The sequence below is a fragment of the Choloepus didactylus genome, chromosome 10, assembly GCF_015220235.1.
Source record: "Choloepus didactylus isolate mChoDid1 chromosome 10, mChoDid1.pri, whole genome shotgun sequence".
Taxonomy (NCBI): Eukaryota; Metazoa; Chordata; class Mammalia; order Pilosa; family Megalonychidae; genus Choloepus; species Choloepus didactylus.
Window position 1 is genome coordinate 44,169,789 of NC_051316.1, and position 27,026 is coordinate 44,196,814.

The 27,026-nt window shown below is 36.6% G+C and overlaps 1 protein-coding gene across 8 annotated transcripts in view; it reads left to right on the top strand.

Moving 5' to 3' along the window:
- The window catches only part of ABHD17B (abhydrolase domain containing 17B, depalmitoylase), a 55,063-nt gene that overhangs the window by 20,097 nt on the left and 7,940 nt on the right, over positions 1 to 27,026 (top strand). For 3 of the 8 annotated variants that reach the window (XR_005210618.1, XM_037797168.1, XM_037797161.1), the window contains exon 2: positions 24,567 to 25,036. Coding sequence is in view for 7 of the 8 variants with exons in the window: in XM_037797168.1 (XP_037653096.1) it covers positions 24,570 to 25,036 (467 nt within the window). In the remaining variant the exon portion in view is untranslated. Of the gene's footprint in view, positions 1 to 14,050; positions 14,370 to 18,176; positions 18,196 to 23,825; positions 23,986 to 24,566; positions 25,037 to 27,026 lie in introns of those variants that run through there. The other 5 variants (XM_037797163.1, XM_037797165.1, XM_037797164.1 and 2 more) reach the window with 4 other exon arrangements.

The window sequence follows — 27,026 nt, forward strand, 5'->3', positions numbered from 1 at the left end:
AGTTGAAGTCCTTATCTCTAATTTATCAGATCTACAGCTTCGTGGAGTACACTTTCTCTAACTAACCAGCAGGTGGCGTCCACGAGCCACCTGTTCTCCACAAGCCAGATCTCCCCTGCTTAGCCTTTTTGGTGAGTGGGGGAGTGAGTCTTGTGGGGCCCAATTGGTGTCCCAAGCTTGCGTGTGTAGTTGGTGTTGCCTGCCCTGTATGTGGGGCGTGTTTCTGGGCAGTCGGGGAGGGGGGGTGGCCCTAACAATCAAATCTCCCTGATGATCCTAGAGTTTTAAAGCTACTGCAATAGTCTAATCCTTCAGTTCAGTCCTGCCACAGTTTGTCTCTGCCACTGACCCACAAGTCTTTGGTATTGGCATATGGCTCCTGAGACTTGCAAGTGGGCCCCTCTTCCAGGCTGTGCACCCCGGGTCCTCTGTTGAGGGATGACTGTGCTATGTCACAGGTGAGTGCCGTCCCCCCAGGGCAGTTCTGGGCTGCTGGGCTGTGTTGGTAGGCTCCCAGTCTGCTCAAATGATGGCTGAATGGGGCTCTGTTAATTCACACTGCTCCCCCTTCCCAGCTCTGGGACATTCAGCTGAGGTTGCAGGGAAGGCTAATGTCCACGCCCAGTTTTGTGGTGTGTGCCTGTTATTTGAAGCACTTCCGTCACACTGGGTTGTCTGGGGCAGCTCTGGGCTATGGGGCTGGCGATGGGCAGGAGTGTTTCCTGTCCTCCAGGATGGTGGCTGTGAGCGGACACCCCCCTTTTCTTGGGAAGTTGTGTTGTTTAGTGAATTTTCTCAGCCACTGGATTATTGCCTTTTGTCTCAGAGCTCTCTTAGTTCTGCTCTTGACTTGACGTGCCCAAATTTCAATTCTTTGAAGCTTTCTGTATTGAGCTTCTTAGAGTAATTGTTTTAGAAAAAGCAAAAAGGATTTAAAAAAAAAAAAAAAAACGGCCCTCCTCAGAGATCTAATGGGTTATTGAAATGCTAATAGACAAAGCAACCAGGGCCATTAAGGAAAGGTGCACAGGGCAGAGAGATCAGCCTTGCTTCGGGATTTGCATATGCGCCTCAAGGCCTGATCTCCGCCCTTCCCCTTTCTGTGTTCAGCAGAACTCCAAAAATCCTCTGCTTTTATTTTGGAGTTTTTCGTGTTGTTTTTTTTCTATGCCTGTCTCCTCTCTGCTGGGCTGGCTGCTCTCAGAGTCTCTGGTGTCTGGCCTCAGTCTATCTATGGTTGGAGTTTGAATCAGTAGAATGAGTTTCCGATAAGAGCAGCCACTGCAATTCTCCCTTCTCCTTCCTGGAGCTGACAGCCCCTCCTCCCCCGGGACTGAGCCTGGCAGGGAGGGGCGCGGGTCCCCTGGCCGCAAAAACTTACAGATTTCGCTGATCTCAGCAGTTCCACGTTTTCATGAGTGTTGTATGAAGTATGCCCAAAGACAGATTGCTCTGTGGTGTCCAGTCCACGCAGTTCCTGGCTTTTTACCTACTTTCCTGGAGGAGTAACTAAAACATACAGCTCACCAGTCTGCCATCTTGCCCCGCCTCTAGCGTCAGTTTTATAACTTAGGAAATAATTTCTCCTTTGCAGGATGAGTTTATATCTTATGTAGAACAAGGTTACAAGAAATATAATAATATGGAGTGATTGAAGCCCTCTAAACCAACTGTTATTAATTTTATAACTTATTCTTGGAGCTGCTGCTTATATAAGGAGAGAGAGATTTGTAGATTTTTCGTGGGTTAACCTTTAGGTAAGGAGGGAATATTAGTCTATTAAACATTAATTAGCATCTGAAATTCTTTCTAGTTATAAATTCATTGTCTCCAATGAGAGACCTAAAGATTTTGATATTGTTCCCTGATTCCTCTTGGGAATCTGCAACTGGGTATCTTAAGCATTATTCTAAAACAGTTTCCATATAATTAGCCCCAAAGCTGCTAGAACAGATAACAAGATATTTCCTAACCTAATTCAGCTTCTTCATTTCAAAAGAAGGACCCTTTTTTTTTTTGTACCAACATGAAAGTGTATAAATGTACTTGATCAATTTGTTCTGTATCCATTTATCCTATTTTTCTTTTTAATCTTGTCATTTGTCCTTAACAAGGGGGAAGGGAGCATAGTCCCATGTTCTGAGGGAGGAGTATGTATATGTTTTGGCAGGCAGAAGAGAAATGTGTATGTTCGTGTTTTTGACTGACACTGTGCTGATTATCTGTACTGCCTTTTAAACAGTTATCTACCAGAAAAAGCTAACAGTCTTACTCTAAAAATCTGGTATCTCGTTATATTCACAGGCTGAAATTCTAACCCTGTCTCCTCATAATCTATAACTCTACCTCTAATAAGGGCTCAAGGTTTTGTTTTGTTTTTAGGAGTATGATTTCTTGGCCAAGTTCTCTGGAGCCTCTGCTGGGTAGGGACAGAGCTATGGATATTCCTTAATTGAAGGCATATCCCAAGGCCAGTAGAAAGAAGCCTGCTACCAGAAGTGCAATCTGGATTGTATGCAGTGTCAAAAGGGAAAAAAGAAATTGAAGTCAAGGAGTACAAAGTAGAAATTCCTATCTAAAGCTGAGATTATTTATTAATCATATAGAAATGAAGTGTGGGATAGAGTGAGCATTTACATAATCAAGGTATGGGTAGGTTAAGATCCGGGTTAGTTTCTTTTGTGACTGAAATGCCTCAATGCAAAAGGTAAGGGTTCTTTTAGCTTTCCAAGTACTCCATATTGGAAATGAAGAGTAAGTTATCGCAGCCATTCTGAGTTGGGTGAATGGTAAGGCTTGAGAAGCATAAAATGAATATGAAACAGAAATTTTAACCAAGTCATCCAAATTTTGGGGAATGGGATTTGCAGTTCTCTCTGTTATTAAATATTTGGGATCCTTTGTCCAAAAATTTTGCATGTGGTTTCTGAGGTCATAGAACTCCTGAAACCTTTCCATTAACCTCAGATATCCTTAATAGTCATGTTGCTCTCTAAATTCATTTTCAGGTTCAACCTCAAGCTGATCTTGTGTGGAATTGATTTAAACAATACTTAGCTCAGAACCATCTAAATATAAGGGTTAGTACAAAGTCAGATCTGGGAGCAATATACAGTATCATGTTATCCTGATACATTACCATTTTCAAGTTGAGGGTATTAATAAGAAACAGATCATTAAGGATTAGAACACTGACCAGGTTATCATTACAGAGGCTGAAGAGCATGGTACATTGTTCAAATCGTCCAACTTTGCAGAGAGATAATGTAGCTCTTCACTACCTCACAGATCTATACTAGGTGTTAGTATCTTCCTTCCCCCAGTCCTAGATTCATTTCATTTATACCCAGACCACTCAAAGCTGATAGAAGAGGGCAGAATGAGCAGCAGTGAGAACAATTCCTAGATTGTCATTTGATTAAGATTGGCGGGAGTTGGGTTTCTCCATACTAGTATTCAAAAGGCTGAAGAATCTTGAGAGTAAGTGCAAAGACATATAATTCAGCCCTGAGAGATAATTTATATGGCCATTTGGCCAGGACATAGGACTTAGGCATATTGATACCAACCTAGCCAGGATCCTTGAAGAGTTGTAACTGTAACTCAATTTCTTGGCTTCTTGATAGCTAATACCTCCCTGATGGCTGCCAATGAGACTCATAAAATATGTTGTTGACACTGTGTGGACAAAGATAAAACTTCAAGCAATATATGCAATCATGGGATTGATGATTTCTACTCAGCCCCAGCTGTATAACATCCTTATGCACACCACCCATTGCCTCGTGTCAGTGGTAACTTGTTGGACGGTGATGAATTTTAGTCTCACTATGTGCCTACTGGGTTAGCATGAACTCTACAAAGCTTATCTGTGCTCATGAGTCTACTATGGCCTTAGTTCCTAGTAATTCCAAGAGAAGTTAAGAGTTTTCTCAGGCAGATGAAGAGTCTAAAATGCAACATAAAAAGGATGGGCTTGGACCCAGCCATTCTGGGTTACTTCCTGCTTAAAAATGAGACATTTCAAGTGGCCTATCTTTATTTAAATGGCCTGTCACCCTGAGGTATAAACAGAGTTATGGTTATGCTTCCTGCCAATAAGCATATACGTTGGCTTCGGATCCTCTTCAGTTACCAGCCACACAGGGTCCCCAGTGGACCTGGTGGTTCTCAGACTGGTGACTAGGCTCTCTGTCTGGTCTCCTTTGTGCATTGTTCTGTTTTTCCCTAGATGCCTGGATTTAATGTAGGGATGAAATGGATGGTTTATGTGCTTCAGAGTATGAGGCTTGGGGTTGATTGGAATGTCAAGTCAACTATGTAACCAAGTCTTCACAATTGAAGAGAGAATCCATGCATATGGCAACAGGACAGAAACTAGAAATCCAGACAGAAGTAATAGAACAGAAACTAGAAGTCATAGTCTAGAGCAAGATGGTCCAAAAAGAAAGTTAAAACAAAGAATCTGGAAATATTCCTTGAGATGTGGCAGCATGGCCACAAGTGCCTTTATCCCCAGTTGGGTAAAAAGCTATTTAAGGGTTTTAAGCTGGTGCAGCTTCCAAGTTGATTTATGTACTACCATTACCACTCCCCACTCCAGCCCCCGCTTCCCTGTCCATGCTGGTGCATACCCTAGGGAGCCTGCCAAGCTTTCATAGACACAAATCATTCAAGGTCAGATTTAAAGCTTTGAGGTAAAACTCTGTTATTAATGGCTAGGATCTCAGCTCTGACTCATTCCCGCAACAGCCTTTCAGCTGGAATTTAAGATTTGTTTGATCGTGCTTGTTCTACATACTTCCCAAAGCAACCTTGTGAGACTGATAGTATTGCCATTATATACATTATTGCAGACCTTTGCACTTGTCCTTCAGTAGTTAGAACTGAATATTAAAATCCACAAACTAAAAGTCTGTCATGTATCAGGTGTAGCTCAGTTAAGATTCATTCTTTTAGTAATTTTTATGCAGTGTCATCCATTTCTTTGTCAGTCTTCACTGAAACAGCTGCTCCACTATATTTTTAAAGAATTAGCATAGAGGGAAAGAATAGAAAGATATATCAGAAAATGCAGAAAATCTTTAGGGGAAAAACTATAACATTAAATCTAATTGTTGGCTATGAGAATATGTATCCAATTTTTCTTTAGCATAGAAAGAGAGGGCCCATTTCCCAACTAAATTTTAGGCATTAGCATAACCTAAATTCAAAAACCTGAAACGAGAAGTATGAAAGAGGAAAATTAAAGGCCATTCTCAATCATGAATATAAATGCAAAATTTCTATGCAAAATATTAGCAAACCAAAGGATGTCCAAAAAAATCTATAGGAAAAACTGCCCTTAAAAGGAATACATTTAATGTTTCACCAGTAAGACCAGGAGCATATTCGGCAGTGTATTGGAATCCCAGTCAACGCAGTGAAGCTGGAAAAAATAAGAGAATAAGAATTTACAAAGTTGTGGTATACAAAGTCAGTATCCATTGCATTTCTATATATCAACAAAGATGTAGGAATTTTTCAAAAGGTCTATATAAGTGGAGAGAGATACCTTGTTCAGGAGTATGAAGACTCAAAGATGTTAAGTCCTCCCAAATTGCTGCTTCTTTTTTTTCCCAAATTGATTCTTAGATTCAGTGCCATTCATCAACATCCCAACACATTGTCACCTACATTCATTGAAGAATCAAATTTAATCCAAATGACAAAATCCCATGGGGTAGATGTGTAGGTGTTAGTGCAAACTGATGCCACCTTTGAGAAAAAATTGATGGTCTATTTCAAATACGTTTTATGAATTAGAAATTTGGTAATAAGCATATATACAAAGACATCCTAGAAGTTTGTTTTGCCTTTTTAAGAAGTGCCTCTTGAAAATTTTCAGGAAAAGACAATAAGAAAGCTATGAATTTATAGTTGCCACTCCAGGTGTTGCTTGCTTTTTTTACCATCTGGTATCCAAGGCCATTTCCTTCCTCTTTGCCGGATATGTCCTTTCACATATTCTGAATAGCTATCTCATTTTCATTTTTTCATTCAGTATTAGGAAATAATATCTATCTCGGAAGATTATCTGAGGGGCTAAATAGTTAATATTTATAAAGCATTTAGAACAGAGCCTATTAAGTACTATATATGTGTGTGTTGGTAAATAAACACTAGCATGGCTTTTGTAACCAACCGAATTTCAGATTCTTCGATGCCAAAATTCAGAGATAATACTGATTTGATTTGTTTTGTTTTACAATACTTCAGCTCTGCCTACATTGGTTTGACTGACTTCCTGAAATTTAAAGATACCTTTTACTAAATAATATGTACAGCCTGGAATTCATCTTTTAAGTGATGATTACCTGAGAACTACAGATAAAAAATTTTTAATATTTTAAAGTGTAGAGAATTTGCAGGGTATATAGTTAAATTGAAATATATGTAGTTTTATTTTAGGAAGTTAAATGTATTTTGAATACTTGATTCTGCTCATAATTATCACGTTAACAATATTAAAATATATAGACTTATAGATTTATAGATTAAAATTTCAGATGCTAAAATTTATTTGAAAGTTTCATTCAGTTTATTTTATATGAATGTAATATTCAGGTTGTTAGATATATAATTTCTTTTTGTTTCCATTTAATCAGAAGTAAGAAATAATTTAAACAAAATAAATCCACATTGGAATGAAACTAAAGATGTTTTTATACTTTTCAAAACATCATTTCCATACTGTGCCAGGAGACAAAGAAATCATTCCTTTTGGAAACAGAGCTATGGGAAATGGAAACCTCTTTTACCTATTCATGACCACATCTGCCCTCTTCCTCCCTGTCCCCCCAAAATTTCAATGTGTTACCTATAACTTGCTAATATGTATTAATGGGCTTATTTAGGTGCTTTGTTTATAAATTGGTGGGGAGAACCTTGAAAACTTCTGAAGTTTTTCGAATTATAAATTTCTTCATTTTTTTTCATGCTGTGGAAGATTGAGCCAATCTAAAGTTTATGAGAAGAAAAAAGAAGGTTAAGTATTAGGACTAGAAAAGACCTTAATATCTAGTTAAAACTTCTCATTTTTTCGAAAAGGAAAGTGAGGTATAAAAAGATTGACTTCCCTAAGGTCAGCATATTTTTAGTAATAAAACTGAAACTGAAAGCTGGGTCTTCTGATTCTTACCTTAGGGTTTCTTTTACTACCTTGCATTATTATGCTGTGGAAAGAATTCATTGTCTTCTTATTTGAAGAATTTACTGGATAGAATCCCAAATTGTATAACTGAACCAAATAATTAAAACTGTACCATGTTCTTGAATATTTGTAAAGTATAATTTTGTTTCTGTTGAAGATAATAAACAGAACACACTTGTTTGCTCTATCGGCCAATATGTGTGCATGGTGTGATAGAGAAGTTCCAAGCCAGCAGCGAGTAAGTGCAGACTACAAGCCTTCTGGGTCAAATGACTTATGCAAATATAAAGGAAAATCAGCTTAATTTTTTGTTCAAAAATATGAATAGCGAAGAAGCAATCCAACAGCACGAAAACCCAAGATGAACAGACAGAAGGAACAAACATTATCTTAAAAACACAGATAACAGAACAAAAAAAAATTATTTTAGTATTCTGAGAGAGACTAGAGAGGATTCTGCATCCATAAAATGAGAACAGTTTTTTATGTTAAAATTGATTTCCAAGATTAAAAAACTCCATAAGACTGAAAAATAGATTTTATACTCTAGAATTCTAAAATAGTAATCTCTGTAATAAACTAGAGGAAATTCCCTAGAAAATAGAACTGAAAGATAGAGGTGGGAAAAAGGGGAGAAAAGTTAATAGGTATAGTGGGTGTTCTAGTTTGCTAATGCTGTGGAATGCAAAACACCAGAGATGGATTGGCTTTTATAAAAAGGGGGTTTATTTGGCTACATCGTTACAGTCTTAAGGCCATAAAGTGTCCAGGGTAACACATCAACAATCAGGTACCTTCACTGGAGGATGGCCCATGGCGTCCAGAAAACCTCTGTTAGCTGGGAAGGCACATGGCTGGCATCTGCTCCAAAGTTCTGATTTCAAAATGGCTTTCTCCCAGGACATTCCTCTCTAGCAAGCTTGCTCCTCTTCAAAACGTCACTCACAGCTGCACTGAATTGCTTCTCTTTAAGCCAGCTCATTTATATGGCTCCACTGATCAAGGCTCACCCTGAATGGGTGGGGCCACGCCTCCATGGAAATATCCCATCAGTTATTGTCTACAGTTGGGTGGGGCGCATCTCCATGCAAACAACCTAATCCAAACTTCCAACTTAATCCCCACTATTATGTCTGCCCCACAAGATTGCATCAAAGAATATGGCTTTTTCTGGGGGACAGAGTACATTCAAACCGGCACAGTGGGTATACCCAGAATTCCAGGTAAAGAGAACAAAGAAAGGGGTGGAGAGGAAATAAAGAAATAGAAGAAAAATTCTCTGCGTTAAAGTCTCGGGGCTTTAGATCAAAAGGACCCGTAAAGTTTAGCATGAAGCCCAGATACATTCCCAGAGTAATTTGGGCAGAGAATAAAAAGTATTTGTAAAGCCCTCTTGAGGGATGGAGGAAAAATGTGGAAAAATTCCCATCTGGGGAATTCCTGATATTTTCCAAGCATTGGAGACTACCAGTTTAGTAGGTTGAGCCCTTGAACTTAGGGCTTGACCCTGTGAAGCTTGTTACTGCAAAGGAGTGGCTAAGCCTATTTATAATTGTGCCTAAGAGTCACCCCCAGAGAACCTCTTTTGTTGCTCAGATGTGGCCTCTCTCTCTAAGCCAACTCTGCAGGTAAACTCACTGCCCAAACCCCTACATGGGACATGACTCCTGAGGATGAGCCTCGACCTGGCATCTTGGCATTGCAAAAGCCTTCTGGACCAAAAGGGGGAAGAGAAATGAAACAAAGTTTCAGTGTCAGAGAGATTTCAAATGGAGTTGAGAGGTCATTCTGGAGGTTATCCTTGTGCATTATATAGATAGCGCTTTTTAGTTTTTAGTGTATTAGAATAGCTAGAATGAAACACCTGAAACTGTTAACTGCAACCCAGTATCCTTGATTCTTGAAGACAATTGTGTAACTGTATAGCTTAACAATGTGACCATGTGATTGTGAAACCCTTTATCCAGTGTATGGACACATGAATAGAAAAATGGGGACAAAAAGTAAATGAATAATGGGGGAGAGGAGGGATATGGGTGTTCTTTTTCACTTTTATTTTTATTCTTATTTTTATTTTTTGGAGTAATGAAAATGTTCAAAAATTGATTGTGGTAATGAATGCACAACTTTATGATACTGTGAACAATTGATAGTAAGCTTCAGATGATTGTATGGTATATGAATATATCTCAATAAAATTGCATTTTAAAAAAAAGGATCCATAAAGTATAAAACAAAATGGATGATAGGTATAAGTAACCTCAAGAGCATAGGACACAAAGGAGAGGCTAGGCCTCCCTATGGTTGTGCCTAAGAGCCTCCTCCCGAATGCCTCTTTGTTGCTCAGATGTGGCCCTCTCTCTCTGGCTAAGCCAGCTTGAAAGGTGAAATCACTGCCCTCCCCCCTACGTGGGATCAGACACCCAAGGGAGTGAATCTCCCTGGCAACGTGGAATATGACTCCCGGGGAGGAATGTAGACCCAGCATCGTGGGACGGAGAACATCTTCTTGACCAAAAGGGGGATGTGAAAGGAAATGAAATAAGCTTCAGTGGCAGAGAGATTCCAAAAGGAACCGAGAGGTCACTCTGGTGGGCACTCTTATGCACACTTTAGACAACCCTTTTTAGGTTCCAAAGAATTGGGGTAGCTGGTGGTGGATACCTGAAACTATCAAACTACAACCCAGAACCCATGAATCTCGAAGACAGTTGTATAAAAATGTAGCTTATGAGGGGTGACAATGGGATTGGGAAAGCCATAAGGACCACACTCCACTTTGTCTAGTTTATGGATGGATGAGTAGAAAAATAGGGGAAGGAAACAAACAGACAAAGGTACCCAGTGTTCTTTTTTACTTCAATTGCTCTTTTTCACTCTAATTATTATTCTTGTTATTTTTGTGTGTGTGCTAATGAAGGTGTCAGGGATTGATTTAGGTGATGAATGTACAACTATGTAATGGTACTGTAAACAATCGAAAGTACGATTTGTTTTGTATGACTGCGTGGTATGTGAATATATCTCAATAAAATGAAGACAAAAAAAAACAAATAATAAAAAAAAAAAAGAGCATAGGATAACAGTAAATTGTAATAAAATAATTAGCAAGTGAAAAAAAAAAAAAAAAAAAACAAAATGGATGAAAAATAACACACATCTAGATACAGTCTCAGAAAATTTCGTATCTCTGAGGATAAAGGAAAGTCTCCTAAATGTTTTTTTTTGGCGGGGGAGTGGGAATCACTTTCAAAAAGTAAAAACCAGATTGCTATTAGATATCTCATCCACAACGGTACATGCTAGAAGATATGGACAATCATTTCAGAATTATTAAAAAAAAAAAAAAAAAAAAACCAACAAAAAAACACTAAAAATTCTGAAGGTGGCTTAGTTTACTGTATGAAAGCAAAATAAGATTTCTTTAAAAATGTGTCTGAAAACTTATTTTACTTCCTCAGACCCTCAGGGAAGGAAAGGGGCAAACTGCTTGGCAAAGCGAAACACAAAAGAATGCTACAAAAAGGTAAAAGGAGATTAAGAAACAGAAGGGATAAAAAGAGTCTTGGGTAGACAGATAACTGTGAACTGGTTCAGGAAGTAATTGTTTCAGATTGAAATAGAATGCACCTGGGTCTGAGAATGTCGTCAAGAACAAAGTACTTTCTGTTGCACGAATTGTAAGATTAAGGAGTTGAAATATGTTAAATATGATTAAAGCTTACGAATTTTCTGAAGCTTTTTTTTTTAAGGCAGAAACTGGGAAAATTAAAGGCTCTTCAGAAAGTCCAAATTTGAAGCAAACAAGTGTTGTGCCTAATAACCAGTAAAAACTGAAATAAATCAGAATAAGCAGGGAAGGGAGAGATTAAATGCTCTCAGTTCATCTTTCATTGAAAAGATACATTATGGTATGAAATTGAAGATAAATATTTGAGTATGGTAATAAACACTAGGAGAACTGAAAACAAATGACCAAAGTTGTAATTTCTGGGTGTGAGCCTGAAGTTTGGGGAGAAGAGTTGATTAAATTTTTTATTTATCAAATTCATACATGCATATGGTTAAGAAGCTAAATGATTCTACAAAGTTTGTTTTTAAAAATGTCAAGTCTAAGCCCCCCTCCTCTTGAAATATTCCTTCTTCCCGGAGGCATTTATTTATTCTTTTGGTGTTTACCTCCATATCTCTAAATAAAAGATATTGCTGCTTTTCACTATTGAGGTCCCACTATAGAAGAGGATGTAGCTCTCCCCCACACTGACCACACACACATCCTTCCTGGTCCTCCACCTTCCCTGTGTAACCTCCCATGTGTGTATCTTTAGATCTTTTTTTCAAATTAGTCTGATTCTTCAGAGGAGGTTCTTCAATATAAACCTCCAGTCATCTGCTGAGTTGGAGAGAGTATCTGAGGAAATGAAATCCTAAACTGACTTTCAACCAATCTTCCTTATTTAAACCTGGCAAGGAGACTTATTTTTTATTTTTTAGTTTTCAGTGTGGTTTGAATTTTTTAAACCATGCTTTCTAATACTTCTATAATTACACTGTTATTTCTTAAAATATCAAATCCTAATTGCATGATTTGTTTAAAAATTATTTGGATACAGTAGTAGTGTTATCTCCATTACCATTTCTATCTTTTGACTGTAGTGTCAATATATTTCACGGCAATTTCAATTGCCAGACAACAAAAACTTGGCTGTTGTTTGGTGATGTTTATTTTTACATTTTTAGTTTATTTGCTACTTGGTAAAGAATAGCTGATAGAAGGCTACTTGTTCACATGTAGTGTTGGCTGTAAATGGCTTCATAATTTTTCTCATAACTCAGAAATTCAAACTGGGACATAAGTAATATGAGCCCCCCCTCCTTCTTTTAAAGAGTGTTCCATCATTTAATTTGCTGACACTTAGGACTACTTTGGATAGATATGTATTGTGCTATAGATGGGTGTTACATGGTATGGGATGAATTGACTTAGGAGGGAATAGTGCATATTTGTGGAATGTTTTTAGACCAATGTAATATAATAGCTTTTCTGTGAACTTTGGATAAGCATGATTCTGAAAGCCTTTCAGTAGATGTACCAGAAGCCAGTGATTAAGGCAGGAAAACATGTGCCCAGTCATGTTTTAGCTTATGCTCAGCAATATGTAAAGGTGTAATTTTGACAGGTCCGAGCTAATTGCCCCTTCCAGTCACCAAAAACTGTGGGAATCTCTGATATTACCTTATGCAATTATTGACAACCCATCCTACTGCTTAATCAAAGAAGACCTGATTCACTTGTTAGGGCCTAGCTTAAGTGGTTTAGAATACTGATTGTAGAACTATTTAGAATACCATATAGGGTGTGTCCAGAAATTAGTTGGCTGATGACAATCACAACCAGTTTTATAGTTTTTCATGGCTTACTTGCAGCTTCAGCTTACAGAGTACCTTTCCAAGAACATGCATCCCTTTCATATGCCAAAACTTTCATTAAAATGTATAGTCTAATAGGTCTACATTGCTCGTTAATAAAATGGTCTTTCCATTACAGTTGGATTAGAAATAAATACATTCTATAATATTTTTGTCAAGATACGTTCTTTTAAACAGTACTCTGCAGGTAATCTCATTTACTTCTATGTGGTTAATCAGTGTGCAGCAGGAGGAAAGGGGTTTCACTTTAAGTGCTGACTACTCACGAAACACATCTTCATCTCATTCTTACAACAATCCTTAGTGTTACGATTTGGGGGCGTGGGGGTGGCATTGGTTGACTTTTGTTTTTGCTTTGTTGTTACTTGCTTTTTATCTCCTGTCATGTCAGACAACTGAATCAGGATTTAAGTAACTTGCCTGGTAAAAAGTGTTTTTGTTTTTGTTTTGTTTTTTATCCCACTGTTCCATTTGATTTATCTTCGGTTAAGTAAGAATCTAATTTGCTACCCTTTTAAAACCTTTATGTAGATTAATAAATTTTATATTAAACTGTCGAAATTGCCTATATCTATTCAGATGGAAAAGCTGGGAAGGAAGGAGCTCCAATATTTGAAGTTGTGAAACATGTAAACTCTCGTTTTGAATTGCCTGGGTTTGAAAGGTTCTAATTGGGCACTATCCAATAGAACTTTCTGCAGTAATGGATATGCTTGGTCTGTACTGTACAATTTGATAAGCACAAGCTAATGGCTAGTGTAACTGAGGACTGAATTTTAAATTTTATTTAATTTTAATTTTAAGTTTAATAGCCACATGTAGTTAATGCCTCCTGTATTAGACAGTGCTGTATCTAGTAGTATTAAACTAAAGGAAAACAAAAACATAGAAATGTCTGTGTTGAACCATGTAGGTATTCTGATCCAAATTACCTTGCTTGGCATAATTCATAGGTTCTTTAGCCTTAATTTCCATCTTCTGCTATAATATTGTCATAGGTCCAATTTCCTCACTTTTGACTCTTGCTACCTAAAATTTTCACTAAATAAATAAGTTCATAACTAACATTAGAACTGAGGCTATTTTGATAACTCTGGTAGATGCCGTCTTCACCTCACTTTTTTTTTTTTTTTTTTTTTTTGGACTAACCCCAACTCTTCTTACCAGTGGTGAAGGAATCTTGTTTTAACATTGTCCAGTAAGTTTTTCCTATTTGATAAACTCCTCCAAGCTTTTCAACTCAAAATTATTAAGTAATTTGTTCAATTTATCAACAAAACCAACTTTTCCCAGGATGACCCAATTATTCTCTGAGTATCTTATGGAATCTTATTAGTACTGAAATTATGAAACTTTACTTAAAAAGTAATAGACATGATTCTGTTTCAAAGAAGAAAATAATGTTCTCTTGTTTCCATTCCTATATAGCAGTCCATGCAGTCTATGTCCTCCATCACAATTGAGGTTCCCTAGCAAACTCATCTGAATTTCGAGTCCTGTAATCTCACAGAGGAGTGCCTCTGCTGTTGATTCCTGTAATTGTCTAAAAGAAGAAAGAAATGCAGCCTACCCCGGAGACAGAGAAGAGTTTCACAAGCTGTGTTTCTGCACAGAGAAGACAGAAAATTTGTTAAAACATCTTATTAGGCACCTCCTTTCTCAGTTACACTTAGCATAAATTTTGACAATTATGAGTATTTGTATGTTCCATCCTTACTGAAAAGGAGCATTTTGGCAAACTCTGAAGGTGAATATTCAGCATCTCTGTAAGCACTAAACTGTGTAATGCATACAACTCTCTAAAGACATAATGTTCCTGGTTTCACTCATCACTGGACTTTGGTGAATGCTTTACAGATTACATACTGGAGCTTCAGGGTAGTAGTATCTAATTCTCATGGTGTCCTCAAAGAGTAATGAAGTGAGTTTAATTTTCCTAGGGGTATTCATATGCCCCTAGGCTACTGAGCTGTTATGTAATTTTCCACTTTTGTCATAGTATTAATGTGATTTCCCCTGGGTCAGTCTACAGGGATGTGTTGGGCCTCTGGCTCCCTTCTATAGAACTGACCTAAATTCTGATTTTTTTTTTTCCTGCTTTTTCATAGTTGAATCTTCTCTGTTGCTACGTCTGACTTTGTATATTCTGATCTTTGCAAGTAACAATCAACAATCTACCACCTCATTTATCCATTTCTGGTGTTGAAATATCTGATTTATTTTATTTTTTCTGATTTCTTCTTCTATCAGTTCATCTAAAACATCAGGCTTTAATTATTCTAGGTAAAGATAAACATAAAAAGTGTTTTTTTTTTCCTTATGGTAGCAAATGAACAAATCTTAATTGGAAATAGGAAGATACAAAATATGTAAAGATTTTTGTTTTTGAATGCTCTGAGATTTGTTTATAGCTTTAAAAAAATAATCTCTGGTAGGTGTTGCTGTTTTATTCCAGATCATTGGGACTGCTAGAAGCCTAATTGCTAGATAGAGGGGCCTGTAACTGATTAGAAGCAGTTGCAGATTCTCTAGCTAACATGGTAATTTCTGGTATCCCCCAGAAAAGAATTTGTAATATTATTCCCCCAGATTTATGCATCATAGGAGCTAAATTCAAAGTCATTTATCTTGGATTTTACAATGTAGTTCTTAACATGAAATCTGGTATTTCAAAATTTGTGGTTGATCTTATACAACCTGTACTCTAAATTGTATAATATTTTAAATCAGTACTTTAAGATACTTCTTAAAGCATAATTATCAAAATATCACAAAGAAAAAAAAGTCATGAGCATTCTCTTTTTTTAATGATTGGTGGTATTAGAATTTATTTTTTGTTAGAGAAGTTGTAGGTATACCGAATAGTCATGCAGAAAATACAGAGTTCCCGTATACCTCACCTCCACAGGTTTCCTTATTAACATGTTCCATTAGTGTGGTACCCTTGTTACATTTGATGAAACAATTGTATGTGTATTTCACATTTTGTTTGTCCATTCATCTGTTGATGAGCACTTGGGTTGATTCCACCTTTTGGTAATTGTGAATGATGCCACTATGAACATTGGTACACAAATCTATTCCAGTCCCTGCCTTCAGTTCTTTGGGATATATACCTAAAAATGGGATGGCCTTTCTGAGGACTTGCAAACTGTTTTCCACAGCAGCTGTACCATTTTACATTCTCACCACAGTGAATGAATGTTCTATTTCTCTACAACATCTTCCACACTGGTTATTTTCTGTTTTGTTTTGTATTTTAATGGTAGCCATTCTAGTGGGTGTGAAGTGGTATCTCATTGTGGTTTTGATTTGCATTTCCCTAATGGCTAATGATGCTAAGCATCTTTTTATGTGCTTATTGGTCCTTCCTATATCTTCTTTGAAGAAATGTTTGTCTATTAAAGTCCTTCACTCATTTTTAATTGGGTTTTCTGTCTTTTTATTGTTGAGGTATAGGATTTCTTTATATAGCACAAAGTTTTTAATTTTTATGAAATCCCATTTATCTATTTTTTCTTTTGTGGTTCATGCTTTTGGTGTAAAATCTAAGAAACCATTGCCAACACAAGCTCCTAAAGATGTTTCCCTATGCTTTTTTCTAGGAGTTTTATAATTTTGGTTCTTATGTTTATGTCTTTTGATCCATTTGGAGTTGACTTTGTATACGGTATGAGGTAGGAATCCATCTTCACTCTTTTCTATATGGATATCCAGTTTTCGCAGCACTGTTTATTGAAGTCACTATTATTTCAGCATCAAGTGGATTTGGCAACTTTGTCAAAAATCAGTTGGCTGTAGATTTACTTCTGAAGGTTTTCTTCCGAACTTGCAGGTGTTTTTTTGTTTGTTTGTTTTTCTATTGAGATTGTTCACATACCATACAATTATCCAAAGATCCAAAGTGTACAATCAGTTGCCCATGGTACCATCATAGAGCTGTGCATCCATCACCACAATTAATTTCCTTCCCCAATCCCTAGAACATTTTCATTACTCCAGAAAAGAAAGAAAGTCAAAAAAAGGAAACTCCAGTCCTCCCATATCCCTAACCACTCCCCCTCCATCATTGACTCACAGCCTTGGTATGGTACATTTGCTACTGTCAACAAAAGAATGCCAAAATACTACTGACTGTAGCATGTAGTTTGCAATAGGTGTATATTTTTTCCTATATGCCCCTCTATTAGTCACGTATTTATGTACTCAGCACCATCGCCACTATCTATTTAAGGACATCTCCGTTTCTTCCACAAAAAAGGAGGGAGAGTCAAAGAAAGTAGAGAGACAAAAGAAAAAGAAAAAAGAAAGAGAAGAAAACAAAAAAACATGAGAACTAGAAAGCAACAAAAGGAAAAATAGCATTAAACTAAAGTAGAATAAAGAGTCAAACAACATCACCAATGCCAGGAATTCCCCTATGCCCCTCTCCCCCAGTATGCATTTAGCTTTGGTATATTGCCTTTGTTATATTAAAGGAAGCATAATACAATGTTTCTATTAATTATAGTCTCTAGTTTGCATTGGTTGTATCTTCCCCCAATCCCACCCTATTTCTAACACCTTGCAGTGCTGACATTCATTTGTTCTACCTCATATAAAAACATATTCGTACCTTTTATCACAGTCGTTGAGCACCCTAGGTTTCACTGAGTTATACAGTCCCAGTCTTTATCTTTCATCTTTTGTTCTGGTGTATCTTCCTCTTAAGGAAGATACACCCCCTAGGGAGAGGTCATTAGCATTTGAGTAGTCTCCTAACCTTCATCTTTCAACCGTACTCTCAGTCATCTTTGTTCAGTGTACTTACATTGCTGTGCTACTATCTCCCAAAATTGTTTTCCAAACCTCTCACTCCTGTCATTTCCTTTTTGTCTGCAGTGCTTCCTTCAGTGTTTCCTGTAGAGCAGGTATCTTGTTCACAAATTCTGTCATTGTCTGTTTGTCAGAGAATATTTTAAGCTCTCCCTCATATTCTTTATTCTTTTGTGTGTAGGCTTTCAGTTGCCTTGTTCTCCAGTTCCTGAGTGTTTTCTTCAGCCGCTTGAGATCTGCTGTTGTATGTTTCCATCGTGTCTTTCATCTCTTGTGTTGTGCCTTTCATTTCCGTAGATTCTGCCAGTTGTTTTTTTGAACTTTCGATTTCTACCTTGTGTATGCCCAGTGTTTTCATTATATGCTTCATCTCTTTTGCCATATCTTCCTAAACATTTTTAATTGATTTAGTATTAGTTGTTTCAATTCCTGTATCTCAGTTGAAGTTATGACTGGGCCATAACTTCGTTTTTCTTAGTGTAGGTTGTAGTTTTTTACTGTCTAGGCATCTGATTTCCTTGGTTACCCCAATCAGGTTTTCCCAGACCAGAACGGGCTCAGGTCTCAGAAGGAGGCAATAGTATCACATCTCCCTGAGGGTGTGTCTTAGAAGATTGGTACACCCTGTGAGGCCTAAAGTCACTATGCTTTTCCACCCAGCAGGTGGCACCTGTCAGCCTGTAGCTCCAGATTGGTGTAAGGAGGTTTGGCCTGTGGCTGTTTTCCCCCAGGCTCTGGAGTCTGGTTCTGAATGGAAGGTATGTAGTAGAGCTTGGCATCACCTTCTTCCTCTTAAGGAAGATACACCCCCTAGGGAGAGGTCATTAGCATTTGAGTAGTCTCTGCCTATGCTGTCACCACCCTCGTTTGGGTCAGAGCACTGGGAACTGAAAATGGCTGAGGCTTTCTCCACTGAGCCAAAAAAGGGACAGAAAGCCCCCTTCAGAGCCAGTCCGCGGCCACCCTCTGACTCTCCAAGGTCAGTCGTCACCAAAAGCCTCTGTCTGCTTGTTGGGGATTTGTATCTTGTATTGAGCAGTTCAAGTTTGTTAATTAAAACCCCAGATGGAGCTCAGCTGAGCTATATTCTCTTGCTGGGAGAATGCTGCTCTCTAGTGCAGCGAGGTTTTGGGCGTGGGAGGAGGGGGCTCCTGGCTTGGGTCCACAGTGTTTACTTACAGATTTTATGCTGCGATCTCGGGCATTCCTCCCAATTCAGGTTGGTATATGATGAGTGGACAGTCACGTTCATCCCCCTGCAGTTATTCCAGATTATTTACTAGTTGTTCTTTGTTGTTTATTAGTTGTTCCAGGGGGACAAACTAGCTTCTACTCCTCTCTATGCCACCATCTTCTTCCATTTGAACTTTCAGTTTTGATTTCATTGGTCTGTATGTCTGTTCTTATGCAGTACCACACTGTTTTGATTACTGTAGTTTTATAATAAGTTTTAAAATTGAGATGTGAGTCCTCCAACATTGTTGTTCTTTTTTAAGATGGTTTTGGCTGTTTGGGGCTCTTTACTCATACATATAAATTTGATGACTGGTTTTCCCATTTCTGCAAGGAAGTCTGTTGGAATTTTGATTGGGATTGCATTGAATCTATAAATTGCTTTAGACAGAATTGACATCTTAACAATTTTAGTCTTCCATTTCATGAACATGGAATGTACTTCAATTTATTTAGGTCTTCTTTTCTTTTAGCAATGTTTTGTCGTTTTCCATGTACAAGACCTTTACGTCCCTAGTTAACTTTATTCCTAGATACCTGATTCTTTTAGTTGCTTCTGTAAATTAAATTTTTTTCTTGATTTCCCCTTTGGATAGTTTATTGCTAGTACATATAAACCACTGATAATTTTTGCGTATTGATGTTGTACCCTGCCACTTTGCTGAATTCATTTATTAGCTCTAGTGACTTTGATGTGGATTTTTCAGAATTTTCTAAAAATAGAATTATGCCCCCTCAAAGAGGGAAAGTTTTACCTCTTCATTTCCAACTTGGATGCCATTTCCTTTTTTTCTTGACTAATTGCTCTGGCTAGAAATTACAGTACAGTGTTGAATAATGATGGTAATAGTAGGCATCCATATCTTCTTCATGATCTTAGAGGGAAAACTTTCAGTCTTTCACCAGTAACCATTTTGTGATTATTTGCATGTTCAAATTTTCTATTTTTTTTGCCATTTTTGTCATTCTATATTACTCAGGAAATTTATCCATGTCGTTGAGGTTATTTATAGACACAGTATTCTTTTATTTTTAAAAACTGTGTCTGTACTTCTTTCTCCCTTTTCATGTCGTATTTTATTTCCCTGTCTCTTTCTTTTGGTCAGTCTTGTCTGAGTGTCCTTTCCATGAAACAATGGTTAAGAATTTAGGCTCCAGAGTCATTCTGCCACTTATCAGTTCTGTCATTTACCAACTATGTGATCTTGGGCAAGTTACTTAACTATTCTATGCCTCTGTTTCCTCTGTTGCAAAATAAATGTAATGATAATCCCTATGTAAGAGGGTTGTTGAAAGCATTAAATGAGTTAAAATATATGAAAAGTGTTTAAGGCACTGCCTGACAATAATGCTAGTTGCTGTTAGTGGTAGTGAGAGCCTTTACTAAGAATCAGCTTTTAATTCTGTTAATTTCTCTGTTGCTTTTTGTTCTCTGTTTTGTTGCTATCTTTTTAAAAAAAAATTTTCTTGTGTCTTTGTGCTTACTGTCTTCTGGAGTTGGACACTCTGATAAATGTATTCAAAGCAATTAATAACTATAACTACTTTAGGTGTATCCTATAAACTAACTTCTCTGGTGTTAATACCTGACTTATTAAGAGCCATACTATGTTAATTAACATTTCTCTTCCATGTTTTCAGCTTATAATTCTGAACAGGCTAAGTGCCTAAGCACATTTTCATTCCTTAAATGCTCTGTCTCTTCCCTAATCCTGTCTGTATTTATATTCTCCAATTTTGATTCTGGATTGTTAAGAATATATTTCACTGCTCCCCTTTTTTTTTCTTCATTGTTTATTTATACAAAATTATTAACTATTCTCTTTTATATCTCATATCTCAAATATCTAATAGAATCTCTCAAATTTATCTCCTTCCTTGCTGCAGTTTTTAAAAGATGGTCTTGGTTTGGTAAACCTTTTAAGCTTTGTTATACCTGCAGATATCTTTGTTGAAAAGTCAGATGTTCATCTGATTCTTATTCCTTTGTAGGTAATCTGTTTTCCTTTTTTGAAAATTTCAGATTTTTGTTTCTGATGTTTTTAATTTTTATTATATAGTATTTAGCTGTGAGGGTTTTTTTTTTAAAATACTCTGAGCTATTTTCAATCTGAGTTTTTTTTATCTTTAATTCTGAGAAATTATTAGATAGTCTTATACTTTTTTTTACTGGAACTTTTGTAGTATGGGTATTGATATTTCTAATTCTCCTCATCTGCTCTATTTTCTATTTTCTATCTCTTCATCCTTCTCCTTCCCTACCCTTCCCCCCGCCCTGTTCCATATTTGGGAATTCCTCAACGTGATCTTTCAGCTCACTTTAATGTGTTCTTCAGTTCTACACAAACCATTGTTGAGTTATTTCAGCTATTACTTTTTTTATGCTAGGGACTTCTAGTTGAGTTTTTCTTTATGACACTTCTTCCTGCTTCATATTCAATTATTCTTCTCTTTGTCTTTTTAAGAATTTATTATAACTTATTTGAACTTCTTGTTTGTCTGGTCCAGAAATTCTGCTTCTCTCTTTTGTGGTTTTGGTTACTTCCAGATGTCTGTTATTTTTCTCCTAGGATGATTATTCACTGCCTTGTCTGGGAATACATGGTTGGGGCGGGGAGTAGTAGTGATAACCTAGACCCTAGCTTGTGCTCCTTCTGGAGAATTTCAGGAGTCCAGGGTAGAAACACTCAAGAGTGTTAAAATCTGCCCTGGACCTTTCCTTGTTTATGTTGTATCACCACTATTCTGTCACCGGGCAGCTCTGTCCCTCAAAGAACCTTCCTGTATTTCTACCAGTGAGTACTACTCTTTTCCAGGACGTACTTTCCTGAAAGGTATTCACCTCATCATGGGCAGAAGATAAGGAAATGCTTTATATCACAACTGATTTTTGCCAGCCTTAAAATTGTGTGTGTGTGTTGTGTGCAAACCTGTTTTTGTTAACAAGTAACTAGTATTTTTATTCAGATAAGTTTTATAAAACAAATTGGATTAAAAATTATCTAATTTTAACAAGATATTTCAGTGATTTTTAAAGATATTTTTACCAAGAATGTTTTCTCTCAGTAACTTGCTCATTTCAGACCATAGTAAAGCTGACATTTATTCATTTTGCCTATATTTATTATAGTGAAATTTTTCAAACTTATAGCAAAGGAGAGGGAGGAGTATAATGAGCCCTTATTAGATTGTTTTTTTAAATAAAATTTATATTATGTTCTACTTCCAATGTAATATATTGTAATGTAAGTAAGTAGTCACTTACCAAAATCACCAAAATTTGTTCCTACATATAATTTGCTACTTGGTTATCCTTAAGGCTAAAGTGGGTAATACCAAAATCCCAATGATATTATTAGCCTAGTGAGACAAGCCAGCCTTCCTAGAACCTGTGTCAGTTGTTAAAAAATTTTTAAGCAAGTCTTTGTTGCTGACCTTTGCACTCAGCACAGGCATATTATGAGGAAAGTTAAAATTTTCAAGTTCTTTTCATTAACTGGGCCCCAGTTATATGGGCTAGGGGCAGTGGAGGTGGGAATACTTTCTTCTGTCGCTAGTGAGAAGGTTAGGTTGTCTTTTCAGTAGACTAGACCTTGGCATTTCTCCTTTCTGCTTCTCTCCTTTGGTGTTCATCCCTAGAAGCATCTCTGCAGCATTATACATGTTCAGTCAGCCAGATTTATTTCAAAACTACTTTAATATGGTTTGTAAAAATCTTCATGTTCATGTGGTAAATTATAGGAACTTAATCTTGCTATCTAGTGTTTACTTATTAATTGAGATTTTAATAGGCTGCTGTTCTTGATTAGGTTGCAGTCAATAATACGTAAGGTAATTTGTTTATTTAAACAAATGATTTAAACAGATTATTTAAACAGATGGCATTGATGTATTGTACCTTCTACCTCATCTTCTTTCTGTAGTTCATCTTCTCTGGAATGCACTCTGCACTGTCTTCCCTGCCAAATCATCTTTACCAGGTCCTTTATTGTCCCGACCAGAATAGTAAATTTATAGTCAAATTCTGTAGCAGTCATTGCTAATATATCCTACATTCTTTGCCTGCTAAGCCTAGGCATGTCCTCAGAATCCTCAGCACAATTCAGGGAGCCAGTATCAGAGTTAGTACTAGAGGTGATGCTTAATTTTCATTTCTGTTCTAATTCTTGCCCCAACCAGGCTAAGACATTAGGTTATCCAGGTTATATTTTGTTTTGAAGGCTGAAAAGGGAATAAAGGTAGGATGGCAAGTAAGTTTCCCAATATCCAAGAGATACTTATCTGCCCTTCCCCTACTCATCCTGTAAAGTCTTTTATGTCATAGCTACTCTTGTTTTTTCTCTGCCTTTGCTGTTTCTACTGCTTCTTTCTACCTAATTAATTTACACTGGGAAATTAACGTGAACACAATTGTAGTGAACACTGTAGAATATATTTTGATTCAGTAGTGAGCAAAGAGGGCATTTCTTTCCAAATATTTTTGCGTCAATCACGCTTTAATGTGATTTCTTCTCTTTTTCTTTTTTTTTCATATAATCATGTACATTTTTCCCTATCCTTTTACTTAGATTATTTGGAGAAAATTGGGTTCTTCTAAGCCTCTGTTTTGAAAGCCTTTTTCCTGGAACTAAGCAGTGGTCTACTTCTGGTAAAAAGAAATAGGAGAGAAATAAGAGAAAGGACAAGATAGAAGGAAAGCTGGTAGGGAAAACAAGTATTACTTTATTTTTGTTGCTGAGTTAATATGAGGTAAATACTTTTAAGATGTTAATGAAAAGAACATAGGAGAAAGTGGACCACTTTTGAGTGTGCCAACTGGCCCTCACGGTAATATATGCCTTACCTATATCATTGTATTTAATCTTTACAACCACTGTTAAGTAAAAGTATTGTCCTCATTTTACATATGAAGAACATGAGCATCAACATGGTTAATAATTTGTCCACGGGCACACAGCTAATAAGTGGTAGAGCTAAGATTCCAGCCCAGCTGTCTCTGCTTTCAAAACCTGCACTCTGTCCCATCTAAACATGTAGAAAATTTTACCTTTAATAGATTTTACCCTTTTTCCATAGTGGATTTTATATTATATATAGCCTTTTTAGTTTGGGCAATAATTATACACACACATACTTAGATTTTTGTGTTTTTTAGGCTATTGGACCACTGACACCGTGGCTGAAATGATAGGCTCCTGAGACAAATGTTCTGAGCCCTTGTCGCAGTGTAGAGCATTGATGTATCACAGTGATTGAGCCTGGCATCAAATCCTGGCTCCACCACTACCTCACCTTGTGGAAATTTCTTTTCTCAGGTGGGCTTCCTAATCTATTGGAATAATCATATAAACAAATTACAGGGTTGATTTGAGGATTAAACAAGGTAATACAAATTGAACTCTTAGCATAACACCTGACAAATACTAATAAGTTAGTGTTGGCTGTTCTTATTGTACTTTACTATGTATCATGTTGAATCCCAACCTTCCCGTAGAATTCTGAGAATTTTCACTGGGTTACACAAAAATTCCATACCACACTAAAGATATTTCATACCTTCTGTGTTATTTGTGACAAAATAGCAAATACTATCTGTATGCTGTGTATTATTGTTCATCTTGTAAAGTTTTATGAGATAATAATCACTGCCGTTTGAAACATGCTGTGTAGTATTTAAGTCTGTCTCTTGTCAGGGATATTTGCTTCATCCCAGCATTTATAGTATGTCTAGAAAGATTCCAAGAAAAATCTATTTGGGAAGGATACTTGAAATAATATTAGTAGGCTCTGACCACCATAAAATTTACCCTTGTGTTTGTTTTAACCTTTTAGTGTATAAGAATGCAGAATCCACAATCAGTGATTAAAACATTTGCTATTTCCTTTTCTTTTTCAGAAGATGAATAATCTTTCATTTAGTGAGCTATGTTGCCTCTTCTGCTGCCCACCTTGTCCAGGAAAAATTGCTTCAAAATTAGCATTTTTGCCACCTGATCCAACTTACACACTGATGTGTGATGAAAGTGGAAGCCGCTGGACTTTACATCTATCAGAAAGAGCAGACTGGCAATATTCTTCCAGAGAAAAAGATGCTATTGAGTGTTTCATGACTAGAACCAGTAAAGGCAACAGAATTGCCTGTATGTTTGTGCGTTGCTCACCCAATGCCAAATACACTTTACTCTTCTCACATGGAAATGCTGTTGATCTTGGTCAGATGAGCAGCTTTTACATAGGACTGGGATCACGGATTAATTGTAATATATTTTCATATGATTATTCTGGATATGGTGCAAGTTCTGGGAAACCAACAGAGAAGAACCTCTATGCAGACATTGAAGCTGCTTGGCTTGCTCTTAGGACAAGGTAAACAGTGATTTGGAATTATTTTTTCACACTTGTGAAAGTCAATAGAATAAAAGCTGTTTTTGTAACATGTCTTGAACTTTAAATAGAGAATACATTTACTAATATACACCTATGAAATAGTTAAGCTTTTAGATTGCAATTTTAAATTTTGTATAAGACCAAAACAAATTTTTAGACACTTCAGCTTTGTGTGCCTTTGTGACTTTTTTAAATTTAAATTCAATGACAGATATTTGGTTTTATAAGCTTTCTTATTGGAGTGTGATATAAAAATGTTGAGATTTGAAACATTTCTACAGAATGAGAGAAAACAGTGATTTAGCTAACCAATATCATAGTATAACTTAATTATCTTTCTAAGATCTATAATGTAATCTTTTCATAGCAAAGGTCTGTATAAACAGTATCGTTAAATCAATTGGAATGATATGAAAACATATCAGAAAAAATCTGAGGAGTAAGAAAAAAATAGAATGTAAGTAAAAAGTTCATGGGCAGAGTAGTAGTAATCATTGATTACTTATAAATTTAAAAACTTTTTTAAGTAACCAAAGTCAAAATCTGCTTTCAGGAATATTGATGTCAGTCCAATTAAGCCTTTAAAAGAAAATGAGTATCACTTTTCAGTCAGCCTGTTAAATGTAGGATAATAAATGTCAGTGAAGTATGATAATTTTTTGTAAGAACAGCTTTATTGAGATATACTTCACATACCAAAGAGTTTACCTTGTTAAAAGTATACGCTTGGGTGGAATAATATGGTTTTAAAGGGTACTGAGTTAAAGCAGATAGTCTTCATTTATTAGTGTTTCTAGTAGGGCAAAAGGATAACTTATTCAAACAAAACATATCTTGTGTCCAGTTCAGTGTTTTGTGTCCAGTTCAGTGTTTTATGTCCATGTAAAAATTCCCTTCTTTAAGTTGTCAGCTTTATTGTTTTTTCTTATTTTTTTGTCTTGAGATTTACAAAATGATTTCCAGTCTTGATTAATCTTTTTTTTATCACACTTGGTGATCAGTATTAATGAGAAACAAAAGCAGAATAAATAAATTCCTAAATAACCCCAATATTATTTTGCCACAGAATTTCAGGCTTATTTTTTTCTCTCATGTTGAGCCCTAAATAGAGCTGAAAGAATTAGTAAACTTTTGTAATCTTGAGAAATGTATTTAACTTCTCTGGGCCTCCATCTGTTTAATAAAGAATTTGAGTTAATGATCCTCTAAGATCCTTTCCAGTTTTGTAATTAAAATTTTTGCTTTTCATTTCCTTCACCCGATAAAAGTCAAAAATTATGGTTTAAGTCATCAGAAAGAGAGAAATAAGAAATAATGAACTTGAATAAATTTATTACTTGAATAATCTCCTTTTCAGGAAAATTAAACACTTATAATGACCCCAGTTTCTGACCCTCTGATGAAACAGCAGAGAATAAAGGGCTGGTTTTCAATATGCATATTTTCCCCACAGTCCTTGAGCTCATTATCTGTGCTCTGGAAAAAGCACTGGACTAGGAGTCAGGATACCTGGATTCTACTTATAGGTCTGTCATTAACTTACTCTGACTTTGAACATCTGCTCAGTAAGCAGCTGGACTATATTAGTCTCTAGAGTCCTTTCTAACTCATGCTATTCTGAAATTCCATTATTGTTTTGAGTAACTGATGCTTAACTGGTAGCTGTCTCTGCTAGAGCCAGTCTGGAGTAGATGGAACCCCATCACTGGGATGTATCCAGTTGCTTGTAGGACTGATTGGAAGAAACTGTGGGAGGTGTGTCACTCTCTCGATAGCTCAAATAGTTGCCCCTGGAGGGGAACATATGGGCAGTTTGCCTTGCCTCTTTGCTGATGAACGTTGAGATTCTTAGAAAGCTCTGTCACCTTTCTAAAAGACTAGGTCTATTGTGCATATGGCCCTTAGCAGCCAGAAGCAACTTCTGTCTGCCTTCTGAAATGGAAAGGCTTATTTAATGTCACTATAACCC